General features: G+C 33.0%; 2 protein-coding genes across 2 annotated transcripts in view; both read left to right on the top strand.

Annotated features, from left to right (window-relative positions):
• LOC105265423 (lachesin) overlaps window positions 1-13,898 on the top strand; it is a gene marked incomplete in the record, with an annotated part of 26,854 nt that overhangs the window by 11,717 nt on the left and 1,239 nt on the right.
• Window positions 128-3,603, top strand: LOC105265422 (uncharacterized). Its single transcript, XM_011302892.1, has 4 exons — window positions 128-368; window positions 481-649; window positions 1,019-1,591; window positions 1,830-3,603. Exons 1-4 carry the CDS (start codon window positions 298-300, stop codon window positions 1,845-1,847), a joined length of 831 nt encoding a protein of 276 aa, XP_011301194.1. The 5' UTR covers window positions 128-297; the 3' UTR covers window positions 1,848-3,603.

Raw genomic sequence — 13,898 nt, 5'->3', positions numbered from 1 at the left:
GTTAATGGAAAATCCAGTAAATCTAAATTCAGTTCTCTCATCTTTGGAAAATACTTGTGAAATGTCTTCGCAAGGGAAATTGAGTGCGAGAGATTCCATTATTAAAAAGGAGAGCCATGTACGAATCGATATCGATATTAATCGAAGAAATATCTCGAAAATGCGTAAGGGTAAGATAAAAACCGAAGCGACATCTGTCGATCATATCAGTCCCACACTGGAATGAAAAGACCGTTAAAAGTTAAAAGTCATCAAATTTGGTAATGCGTTTGAGTGTTTTTTTAATCGTGAAACATCATGCCATCTCCAAGTGTTAAATACACAACTAACAGAGCAATTGATAATTTCAATGTTGGAGCTACGCTCATGTAAGTATATTTTTGAAAAATGGACATATTTACAAAATTTATTATAGATTCAAGGATCATAACCTTTCATTGACACGTGTTCAGAGTGAATAATTCCATTTTTTTTTCTTAGGAAAATCATCGGATACGTTGACTGTATTGAAGGATTGAAGGAGCTGCCAAAGTCACCATCTAAGTGGATATACAAGTGCATTTTAAATAACAATGATGGCAGAAGGGTTCGCATACTTTGCTGGGGGGATGACGCTCTCAAATACAATGATGTAATAAAGATGTATCAGGTACAGTTGTTTCCATTCAAAAAGAAAAAAATGAAATTATCAAAGCAAAAATTAGAACTGGATTTTTTTCATCCTAAATAAATAATCTAAATGAATTTTTGTTCATTTTCGATGAGAAGTAATAACATTTTTCGTGGAATTTTTAATTAGTTGTAATAATGATTTCATGAGAAACAAAAATTGAGAGAGAAACAACAACTTTTTGATTACTGCTGAAAAAAATCAGTAAGATATTTTTTGTTTAAAAAATATAAACGAATAAATAATATAAATGCCCAGTTCAGTTTTCTGTGTTTGAAAAAATATGAATATCTGTATGAATATCTATGATATGAGAATAAATGAAAAATGTGAAATTTTTCTATATAGATATTAAAAATCACTGGAGGTATTATTAAAGCGGCCAATCCACAGTATCGACGATCAACTGATACTGTAAGCGACAAAGAATTTCAATTTGGACGTGGGAGTACTTTAGACGTTATTGGTACATTCGACATTACGAATGGAGCTGAGACTGGAAGACCGGAGGTAATCTCATATGAAAGAATTGAAATGAAGAATGTTTGTGCTGCTCGCGGGCCAGTCCAGATCACTGGATGGCTCAAAGAGCCATTCAGAAGCATTACCACGGTAAACGGTTCCAGTTATGGATGTGGAATGTTCTGCACAAGAATTCATCGCATGACCATTCATGTGATAACATTCATCCCAAGAGAAGATTTAGTCGAGGGAATCAAAATGGAAGTTAAAGGTAGAGTTGATCGTCGTGGAGATGCTTTTATTATGAATATCAACAGCATGAATGATATCACAGTCCTGTCTGAGGATGTAGTCCTAACTGAAGATGAGTTAGATGATGCTGTCGAAGCACCTCCACTGATTCTGAAACGAGAAGCAGCTGAATCTGCACACGGAGCGGCGATGGACATCGAGTATAAGGTACTATTTTATCAATGGTTATCCAAATTTGATTACTGTCAATTTTTCATCATTCTCCCTTCGATGCAAGAGAATATTGCAATATTTTCATATAATTTTGGCGTCTTTTCAAGCAGAATTCAATATAATATTTTCATTAGAACATTAATAAAAAATTATTTCTATGGAAATATAAATGAAAATACATTGCATCATTCATTAAACAATTAAAACTAACAGTTAATCTTTTTTGTTTCAGAAACTTAAAGGTGATTAGCTTCAATTGCATGCTCTTTGCTATTTAATTTCAATTGCAAAATTGAGAATTTTTTCTAGAATTGAGAAGTTTAATACTGTTACTTTTTTATGTAGAAGTTCTAAAAAACAAAGAGATGACAAAATTTAAAAAATCAGATCAGAAGCAACATTCATCGGTTATTCGTTTGAAACATTGAGAAGTTTCAGTTATTTAAAAATCTGATTTTTTACTTTTAAATATTGTCATTTTTACTTTTAAATATTGTCAAATTCATAGCAGTAAGGTTGACACTCATTTAGTTTTACCTAAAAAAAGAGATGGAATTATAATAATTTGCAGTTTTTCGATCATTTCCTTTTTTTCCTTTTTTTTGAGGATTTCTCACGATTGAGAAAAAATTAATCCAAGTTTTAGTTCGTTTATTTCATCACAATATAGAAACTGCAATTATTATAATTCATTGAAATTAAATTTTGATTTTGTTTAATGTAAACTCAATGTCATTAGCTATGATTGTTATGACAAGACTTAAATTTATATATTTCAATCAAACATTAGATCAGGAAAGAATCAATAGTTATAATATTCTCGATTTTATGTTTATATGCATAATGTGCATGACAAACTTATTTTCAATAATCAAGATTAAGACATCATGAAGTTTGATTGATCTAAGAGTCTGATTTTTTATATTTAAATACTGCAAAATTCATAGCAGTAAGACTGATAACTGTTTCGTTCTGATTGAGAAAAAAATATTTGAGAAAAAATTAATCCAAGTTTTAGTTCGTTTAGTTCATCACAATATAGAAACTGCAATTATTATAATTCATTGATATTAAATTTTGATTTTGTTCAATGTACACTCAATGTCATTAGCGATGATTCTTATAACAAGACTTAAATTTATATATTTCAATCAAACATTAGATCAGGAAAGAATCAATAGTAATAATATTCTCGATTTTATGTTTATATGCATAATGTGCATCACAAACTTATTTTCAATAATCAAGATTAAGACATCATGAAGTTTGATTGATCTAAGAGTCTGATTTTTTTTTTTATATTTAAATACTGCAAAATTCATAGCAGTAAGAGTGATAACTGTTTCGTTCTAATTAAGAAAAAAATATGAAATTATAATAATTTGCAGGTGCTTAATGATTTTCTTTTTCTTTTCGTTTCGTTTTGAAGACTTCTCATAATTTAATTGAGAAAAAATTAATGCAATTTTTAATTCGTTTATATAAACATAATGTAGAAGCTGCAATTATTATAATTGGTTGAAATTACATGTTAAGTTACATCGTTCTTAAACCCAATATCATTAATGATAATGCTCATGGAAAGACTTGAATAATCGAAGAGAATGTGTAGTCTCGAATCATAACGCATAGTTAAAAAAAAGTGATAAACTCCAAAAAGTCGATTAAGTAAGCGTTCACAAGCTATTCAGTTTTATTTCTAACTTGCATGGTATACATGAGAAATATTTCTGTATAGGTAAGATATTGTGGGATCTATGCATTAACATTAGTATTTATTCAGAGTTTGTTTCAATACGTTGCCATGTTTTTGAAGAAAAGTATTACCGAAACATTTATATTTTTTATACGTAAAAGAGAAAGCTCGACACTAATTTATTTTATTATTAAAATAGACGAAGCCCATCGGAATCACAGATAAGTGATACAAATGATGTATTCGAGTTAATGTTTATTGATAATTCATAACATATGTTGCAATGTCAATTATAATTGTTGGAAAATTATTTTTTTTTTCTTTTCAAAATCCGTCCCACTCCTGTTTAATGTTTATTGAACACAAGTTGCATAATTTTAGAGACTATAGTTTTATTAATAAAAATTAAAAACTTGATTTTTTTGCATACATATTTTACTAAATACAGTTGCGCATGCACGGTGGGCGTAAGGCCCGATGGAGGGAATTTTTTCCCGAGTGGTGACTTTACGCCCTCCTATTTTGCGGTCAAAGCAAGAAGCTCGATCTCCCCTCCCCCTTCTTGATGTCATGCATGTGTGGAAGTACTCTGAAGTTTATCATATTTATATAATTTATATATGATTTATAGATGAAGTTTATTTATATATGCAGCAACGGTAACCGTTCTAAAATAATTATCGTCATCCAGTGATTGTGGCAAATACATTTTATACCTGAGTTTCTTTTCTAATATGAAATGTATATTCGGTGTGTGCCAATAAATTGAATTGAGGTGAGTATTTATCCATTGATGATATTATTATCATGTTTAACCTTAAATATTTACAAAAACATTACAAAAATAAGAGCACCTCAATCATAATGTGTTCTTAGTTTTCTATTCTCAAATAGAGAGAATTATTGGAATGGAAATGGGATTCTTTGAATTCAATCTAAATAACACACAATTCCGTTTTTTCTTGATTCGATCATTTTTTATAGGAATTTTTTTATAGGATTTTTTTTTGTTCAAGGGCCGGGTGGACTATCTATCCAACACCATCTTTTATTTAAATTTCATCTTTTTAACCTCAAATACATGAAAATTTGGGACTAAATGTATGTTGCGGGCAGTACTTGAATGCATATGAAAAAACAATGAAAATAATGAAAAAAAAGAGTAAAAATTATTGAAGGGCGATAAAGAGCGTTATTGATTGAAAAGAATCTACCAAGGTTGTTAAAAAAATAATAAAAAATAAGTAGGATATTATTGTCTCTAGATGTCATTCAATTCAGTGGAGGGTTTGGTATGTATTACATATTTTTTATTATTTTTTAGTAAACATGGTAGATCCTTTTCAATAAATATTGCTCTTTAGCGCCCTTCAATAATTTTTTTCCTTTTTTTTAATGATTTTGTTATGTTCATTCAAGTAGTTTCGGGAACACAAAATTGATGCCAAATTTTAATGTATTTGTCATGTTGTCATACATCACTATGTATGTGACATCGTCCACTCGGGTCTTAATAACAAATATATCCTTACCAATGACTTTTAATGCACCGGGGGGCGTAAAAAGCGCGATTCTAACCTCGCGTCGCTCCGTTCGATTGCCTTTTATAGATAGGATATTTTTTCGATCATCTGTTTTCTTTTCAGTTTTGCTTTGTGGCGGCTACCTGTAAATTATTTGTGGATAACTTTTGTTGGCTTTAGACGAGAGGTTTCGTATTAAAGGGCAGATTCACTAAGACACTGACCTTACAAACAAAATCGTGAGTGTATTATTCAACTACTTTTCAATTGTTTGTTTGTCATCATAAATCGAAACAAATTGAAAAATCCAAATTATTTTTTTTTTCTTTTCAGTGGGAGTCTACAAATTGAACTACCGTAAAGAATTTGACCTGTATACCAATAATTATATCTGCACTGAAATTCAAGAAAAAATTTAAATAACCAGAATATTATATCAAGAATACCACAGAAAATTTACCTACTGAAACGAACAGAAAACATTACCGTAAAACCGAATGATTATCCGAATACCTTCAAAGTCTACAATATTGACCAATTGTTTCATACCATTTGAATCCAAACATTATTGTTAATTGTCAGTAAATTATAGTTGTACATATTGAAAAAACAAAAAAAAAAAAAAATCAAAGTGAATAGACCGTACTATTTATTCATTTCTGTATTTCCAATTTAATTGTTTAAAACATAAACATGCCTAGAAAAACAATCCAGCGGACAAAGGAAGAACAAGAAGAGTTTCAAAAGGTAAGGCGTAACAGAAATGCTGCATATCAGCGTAAATACCGTGCAGCATGTCGAAATCAACAGCGTTATTCAAATCACGTTTTAATGCATCAACTTTCGGGTAATATTAATCAAAATGAAGTTGAACATGATGCTGATCATCAAAAAGAAAAACAAAATAATACTGTCGCAGAAGTTGGCATTCCAGTTCCAATTAATACCAATCTTTCCACAACCTCTACCACATGTACCAATCATCAATATCAAAATTCGAATCGCTCTCTTCTCAAATCCAACATGTCTTCTGAAATGTCGATAATCCAAATTAATGACCATCGGAATGAGATATTTCACGAACAAACCCACGATAGTAAACCTTTCATTCAATGGAGATCAAATGAAGAACAAGAAAGACAGAGAATCCGACGTGAGAAGAATGCTGCATATCAACGCGAATATCGTGCGAAACGTCGGAATCAACAACACAATTCAAATCGTATAGTTCATCATGTTGATTTTTGCGTTGACCCAATAATTAACCAAACTTCTGGAGATATTGATCAAAATGCAATTGAACATAATATTTCTCATGAAGGGAATAATAATAATCAAACACTCACAGGAATCGAACATCCAGTTCAAATGTCCAATATTGATAGTAATCTTCCCACGATCAGCGGTACCACATGTAATCATCAACGTCAAGATTTGAATCACTCGCTCTTAAAATCCAATAGGTTTCCTGAAATCTCTGTAATCCAACCTGATATTGATGTTCATCAAAAACGAAATGAAAATGAGCTGTTTCATGAACAAACCCATGATGATAGACCAATTATTCAGCAAATATCTAATGAAGAAAAAGAAAGGCAGAGAATACGACGTAAAAAAAATGCAGCATATCGGCATGAGTATCGTGCGAAACGTCGAAATCAACAACACAATTCAAACGTCATTCATCAACTTGATACTTGCTTAGAATTGACAATCGATGAACCTTCTAAAGATGGTCACCAATGTGCACCTGAATATCATATTTCTCATGAAGAGAATCATAATAATAATGATATGCCAGGAATGACAATTCCGGTCCATTTGAATATAGACCGCTCTGATACCCACCTTCCCACCATAGATGCTACGTCTAACAATTATGATTCTCATTTGTCAGGGAGGAGTCGATCGAATATCATTTGTGATACTACAGGACAAGATATCAAAGAACACTACATTGGTCCAATGAACGTTGTATGTCGTCATTGTCGTGCTAAACATTTTGATGCTGAAAAAGTTCGAAAAGATTCTTTTAATGATTGTTGTAGCCACGGCGAAGTTGCTCTCGAACCTTTGCCAAATCCACCACTTATTCTACGAGATCTTTTCAATGGTACTCACGAACAATCAAAACATTTCCGTGAACGTATACGTTGTTATAATAATTCATTTGCATTCGCATCGTTTAATGCTAATTTAGTAAATTTCTCTGATCAACGTCCAGGCCCAGTTTGTTTCAAACTCCATGGGCAAGTATATTATCAATTTAATAAAAGTCTCTACCCCGAAGCTAATGAAACTCCATGCTACGGTCAACTATTCATAATTGATCCAGATGAGGCTACAGATGTACGATGCAATTTGATGTCTACACTGAATCGTGAAGTCGTTGAGGAGATAGATAATTCCCTTCGTCAGTGTAATTTATTTGCTCAGTCTTATCGAATGATGCATGAAGAACTCCAATCTATGAGAAACGTGAACACAGACGAGGAACCCGAAATGCAATTGATATTTTCACTCAAACCCGGAATCGATCGAAGACGATACAATTTACAAAGAATTAATGAGGTAGCTGCCATTTTTACTACTGCCGCTGATGGTGATATTCCAGAATCTTATGTTTCAGTTCGTAATAAATGTACAAAAGAACTTCAATTTGTCAATTCTATGGATCCTAACGTTGAACCATGGATTTACCCTTTGTTTTATCCCCATGGTACCCAGGGTTGGAATAAAAATTTACCTTGCGTGAATAGAGCTAAAAGAGTATCACGAGCAGCATATACTAAATATCGAATGGCTGATAGAGACGATAATATAATCTTAAAAGGAGGACGATTATTTCAACAATGGGTTGTCGATAGTTACGTTAAAATTGAGAAAGATAGGTTAAACTATTGCAAGCAAAATCAGAAAACTCTACGCAGTGATACATATCAAGGCTTGGTAGATCATCTACAACAACGCGCGAATGGTTCTAATTGCCAAGTAGGTAAAATGATAATCCTTCCATCAACATTCACAGGCTCGCCACGTAATATGTTACAGAACTATCAAGATGCAATGGCTATTGTAAGGAAGTTTGGTAAACCGGATTTATTTATCACTATGACCTGCAATCCTAATTGGACTGAAATAAAAGAAAATTTATTGCCTGGACAAACGGCGTCTGATAGGCCAGATATTGTTTCACGAGTTTTTGATATAAAAAAAGACGAGCTCATTAAAGATGTTATTAAAAAAAACTTATTCGGCAAAGTATGCGCATATGTATACGTGATTGAATACCAAAAACGTGGATTACCACACATGCATCTGTTGGTAAATTTGAAACAGAATAATAAAATTGTTACTCCTGATGCTGTTGATAGATACATTTCTGCAGAAATTCCCGATAGAGAAACAGACCCAATCCTTTACAATATTGTTTTGAAAGACATGATTCATGGACCATGTGGTAATTGGTGTAAAAATGAGAAAGGCAAATGCACAAAAAAATTTCCAAAAAAGTATCAAGAAAATACTTCAATGGATGAAAATGGATATCCTACATATCGTCGAAGAAATACCGGTACTTATGAACGTTCTAATGGGCAGATGACTGATAATGCATTCGTCGTTCCTTACAATACTTATTTATTGAAAAAATTTGCATGTCATATTAACGTAGAAATTGTTTCTAGCATCAAATCTGTAAAATATTTATATAAATACATATACAAGGGTCATGATTCAGCTTCAATTATTGTAAGTAACACAGAAAATCAGAACGAAATTCATCACGATGAAATCCGAAATTTTATAGATACACGATATGTATCTCCAGTGGAAGCATGTGATCGAATATATGGTCGACCTATACAACATAAAAGTCATTCAGTTATGCGATTACCAGTCCATTTACCTAATCAACAAAACATCACTGTCAATGAGTTTGAAGATGAAGACGGTTTGAGATCGGCATTAGAGAAAACAAGTATGTTAGTTGAATATTTCTCTTTGAATCGACGAGACCCAGAAGCAAGAAATTACACGTATGGGGATATTCCATCGCATTACGTTTACAAAAAATTACCAAATTCAAATGAACATAGGTGGGAAAAACGCAAAGCACATTTCAATACGATTGGACGTATGTATTCAATAAGTCCAACTCAACTAGAATTATTTCATCTTCGATTACTTTTAATAGCAGTTAAAGGTGCCACTACCTTTGAAGATCTCATGACAGTCAATGGTCAATTGTGCGATACATTTCATAGTACGTGTTTAGCATTAGGGCTTATTGAGGATGATCAAGAATGGGAACGTGCCTTGACTGAAGGAGAAATTTGGATGATGCCACGTCAACTGAGACATTTATTTGTGCGCATTTTAATATATGGCCATCCAAACCACCCAGAAGAACTCTGGGAACAATTTAAAGATGCTTTCTCTGAAGATTTTCGACGAAATTATAATGAATCTGAAGCTCAGAAAAGAGCATATGCTCATATCAATACACTTCTTATGAATGAAAGGTCCAGTTTAAGCGCATTTGCGACAATGCCACCATTAGATGAATACGAAGTAGATGTCAATGATGGTAGCGATGATCAAATGTCAGTTGAAATACACGAGACCATTGGTCATAATCAATACGCTCAATTAAATACTAAACAAAAAGAAATTGTTGACAAAATTTTGAATATAGCTATGTCTACTGAAGAACTATCATCTTCCTGTTTTTATATCGATGGCCCAGGTGGCTCAGGGAAGACATTTGTTTATATAACTTTATACCATTTATTGAAAGCTCAAGGAAAATCTATCTGTACAATGGCTTTCACAGGTATCGCAGCCATCTTGCTTCCTCAAGGAAAAACATTGCACAAAATTTTCGGTATCCCCGTCCCTATATTGCCAGATTCGGTTTCTAATATAAAAAGCCAATCGAAGGACGCTGAATATTTGAGGAATGTTGATTTTTTCATCTGGGACGAAGCACCTATGGCACCTAGATCTGCAATGGAATTAATTGATCGTACATTACGTGACTTGACGGAAACTAATTTACCATTTGGAGGAAAAATTATGTTGTTAGGAGGAGATTTCCGGCAGTTATTACCAGTGACTCCAAATGCAACGAGATCTGAGTTGGTTAACTCCTCAATCAAATGCAGCCATTTATGGAAGAATTTCTTAATATTTTCATTGACAGAAAATATGCGAACTTTACCGGGAGAGGCAGAATTCGCAAAATATCTCTTATCACTGGGTGATGGGAAATTAAATGATACCGATAATAATCTATTGCCTCCAGAACAATGCATAGCTTCAAAGAATGATGACATTGTTGAAGTAATATTCAAGAAACTTATTGATGAACGTCGATTTGGTGATTTAGCAAAAACTGCTGTACTAGCAGCACGAAACGTTGACGTCGATGAGATTAATTGTAATGTAACGAAACTTTTGGACGAAACAACGGAGCGTCTCTATACAGGTATCGATAGTGTGGAAAACTGTGATAACGGGGATATCAATAATGCAATTTTACCAGAATATTTAAATACACTCAATCCTCCAAATTTTCCACCGTATGAGTTACGGTTGAGAAAAGATTCAATTGTTATATTAATTCGAAATTTGAGTACTAATGAAGGTTTATGTAATGGAACCCGGCTGCAAATTATAGAACTCGCAAACCATCTCTTGCGATGCCGAATATTGAACGGAGACAAGATGGGAGACATTGTATTTATCAACCGTGTGACATTATACTGTGAAAATGTCTTTCCGTTTACGTTCAAACGACGTCAATTCCCAGTCAAATTAGGCTTTGCAATGACAATTAATAAAAGTCAAGGACAAACTTTTGATAAAATTGGCATAGACCTCCGCAAGGATGTTTTTAACCATGGGCAATTATACGTTGCATTTTCCAGAGTTCGCTCATGGGAGACATTGCGAATTTTCTTGGGGAGTGACAGAGAATCTAACGCGGTAAAAAACTGGGTATATACAGAACTATACAAGTAATGAATAGGAAAGTATTTTTTCCTATCATGATCGTTATTTGACATCGAATATAATCGAAATTTTCCATTTTTTCTGGTATATGAGACTTGGAGCGCCCTCTTCCTTTTTTGTGCGATATAATTTGACTGATTGCTGTCGCTACTATAGCTAAGTCTCGCATTCGCGGAAATGTTCTCCAATCTCTATACCGTATGCTGCCTCGCGCTGCATAGTATATGTAATCTTAGGGCAATCAAAATATATTAAGAGTTTCTCAATTGCCTTTTTCTATGAGTCTTAATTTTAACTTCGAAGATACAATAAGAACATTCATTTGCTACAATTTTCAATTCTTATGATATGTAAAAGAAGGCGCGTGCGTAGCACGCGCGGACGATCTCGTATTATCAAATTTCCGCAGTCACTTAAATTCCGGGATATTTCTCAAAAACTGGAGTCGACTCATCCTCTTTCGTCTCTTCACTTCTAAATTTACGAACAACTCTTGCATAAGTGCTCGAAGAGATTGAAGGTAGATGGTGTCATTGAGACAACGAGATTTTAGTCTAAATTAAAAACGAAAATTCTTTGCGCGAGTCATTTTCGAGATGTGATGGAAATGAATTTATTAAACGAAAAGTTTTGCTGCAGTTCGGTAACTAAAATCACTTTCTTTTTGACAATATAAAGTTCAACTTCTTAACTTCAATATCCTAGAGTTTTAGAATATGATAAAAATTTATTTGAGGTACAAACAATATTTTTGTGCACGTGGGAAGAAAAATATACCCTCGAGAGTTTAAAACTTTTCCGCAATGAAATGTCATCCGAGTTTTTGATTTTTCAACATTTCCCTCCCTTTCCCTCTCCTTTGCTCACTCGAGACTCGAACGTACGCATGCGCATGATAAAGTGTCTTTTTCAGAGATTATTAATCTGTAAAATTATATTGTTAAAAAATTATTCCTGAAATATGTAGATATCCGGTGATAAGCATCGATGATTTTCTTGAAAATTTTCAATGACTTTCAAAATTGAATATCTCCCAACGCAGCAAAGATACAAAAAAAATGAAAAAACACGTTATCCGCAGAATTAAAAGGGCTTTCCACTGGATTTTACCCTATATTTTTATCACTTCCGGTTCGCGAGATATCGACTGATAACCATCGCAAAATTGCAACATCGCATCATGAATTATATCCCCATTACAATATTTTGACTCTAGTATTTTTTTCTTAGAATATTTAATATTATTTAACTGAATAAATTGATGAATCCTTAGGCTTATAAAATTTTTCTTTTCATAAAGGGAAATACCGAATCCGGAAAATAAATGTTTATTGTCGAGTGAGCAAAAAAATATCCGAAACACAAAAGTGACTCTCAAAAATAAAGTCCCTCGAATATACATTTTCTCGAGGAAAATAAATAATCCCCGTGAGCGGAGTCACTCGATTTCAAATACGTTTGAAGATTATAATCTCATTTCTCCTTATGTAACTTAATATATTGGAAATTGAATTGAGGTAAACGCCTGGAATCCCAGGGGATTCCGTTTGAAATGAACAGGTCAAGTGGTAATTTTGAGTGAATCGTTCAATACTACGGAATTACCGATACCAAATGGACGTAACAACCCTTTACCCATCAATTATTCTTTGAAATATCAACGAGATTCTGTGTTAATATAAAAAAATTGATTTATCAAGGCTGAGTGGTTATCAATCAATAGACTCACGTACCGTTAATTCTTGTTCGTAATTTCTTGCTGTTCCGTGATAATTAATAATCTTCACTCCAAAAAAATATTTGGAATTGATAAAAAAAATCTTTGGAATTGATAAAAAAAATTCTGCGCATCTTCCTGGAGAATATTTTGTTTATGGATTACCTGGACTATCTCCTGGGACTGAAATCATAATGCAAATTTGCTTTCGAGGGTTGTGTTTGGTTAACTAAAATTCTATGACCAACTTCCAGATTGGATCCAACAATTCCCCCATTTAAAATTCAAATTCTGATATCTTAGTCGGAGGATTTGTGATATCGAGTGTTTACCTCGTTCAATGAATATTTAAATATCAATAATTCAACTGAACAATTTCTCCCTTCATCTCCTCAAAAAAAAAATATTCCATTCAATTTTGAAAAACGTAAAAATTCTACTGACACGAGTTAATTTATTTACATTGGTAAATAAATAATAATTACAATTTTGGTAAATTGATTTTTTGGAATCAGTAATTTGGCGGGATTTTTGAAAAATCTGTTGGGGAATTGACGCGGAAAATTTGAATCGAGGAAATTTTGTAATTGTGGGAGTTGTTTACAGTATATGACGGGTAGATCGCAATCAGCAACACCTCATAATAGATTCGTGCTTTCCACGTCGGATATTATTCAAGTTAACGTTGAAAACTCGTCTTCCATGGATGCACGTTATGTACATCAACTTAATAATGAGTCATGAGAAATTCATCAGCTTTTAACGTGAATCTGCATACCATTGAGACACATTATTTCTCTAAACCTCCTTGACATACTAAACGCCTTTTTAAAATTCCCGCGTTAAACCCATTCATTTCTCAATTAAAAATCCAAAAAATTACCTTTAAAAAAAAAAATAAAAATACTAAAACCCGTGATTTACCCCGTAATTCACCTGAATTCGTTTGAAACCGGTAAATCGGTTACAACGGGTAAAAACAATTTTTCGTAAAGTAATCATTGCAGGGGCTGTAATGAACTTCTCGTTCCACTTGATCTCGGGGTTAATTATCTTCTCTCCAAAAGAGTTACGTGGAGTTCACTATTTGAACTTGCGTATGACGATTTCACTGTCCCCTCCGAGCTAATTTCAACTCATAATGTTCCATCCCTGATTGCACCAACCAAGTTTCAAAATGATTCTCATTATATGTGCAAACGTGCATGTGAATGCCACTTTAATTGTTGCCCACGGGGTACACTTCATTGCTCACCACCAACTGACATCCTCATCAACTCGTCATCCCTCGATGTGGATTCGTAATATGATATTTTTATGGTACCATTATCGTACCTGTAAAAAATCTGC

The sequence above is a fragment of the Fopius arisanus genome, unplaced genomic scaffold (genome assembly GCF_000806365.1).
Source record: "Fopius arisanus strain USDA-PBARC FA_bdor unplaced genomic scaffold, ASM80636v1 scaffold00029, whole genome shotgun sequence".
Taxonomy (NCBI): domain Eukaryota; kingdom Metazoa; phylum Arthropoda; class Insecta; order Hymenoptera; family Braconidae; genus Fopius; species Fopius arisanus.
Note: the sequence above shows the minus strand (reverse complement) of the source record. Positions and strands in the feature narration are given on the sequence as shown.

Bases quoted from the DNA above. Each gene is read 5' to 3' on its own strand.
- LOC105265422 (XM_011302892.1), top strand. From the start codon at position 298: ATGCCATCTCCAAGTGTTAAATACACAACTAACAGAGCAATTGATAAT. The intron at 369-480 runs GTAAGTATATTT...TTTTTTTCTTAG, and splicing joins AATGTTGGAGCTACGCTCAT to GAAAATCATCGGATACGTTG. The intron at 650-1,018 runs GTACAGTTGTTT...TTTTCTATATAG, and splicing joins ATGTAATAAAGATGTATCAG to ATATTAAAAATCACTGGAGG.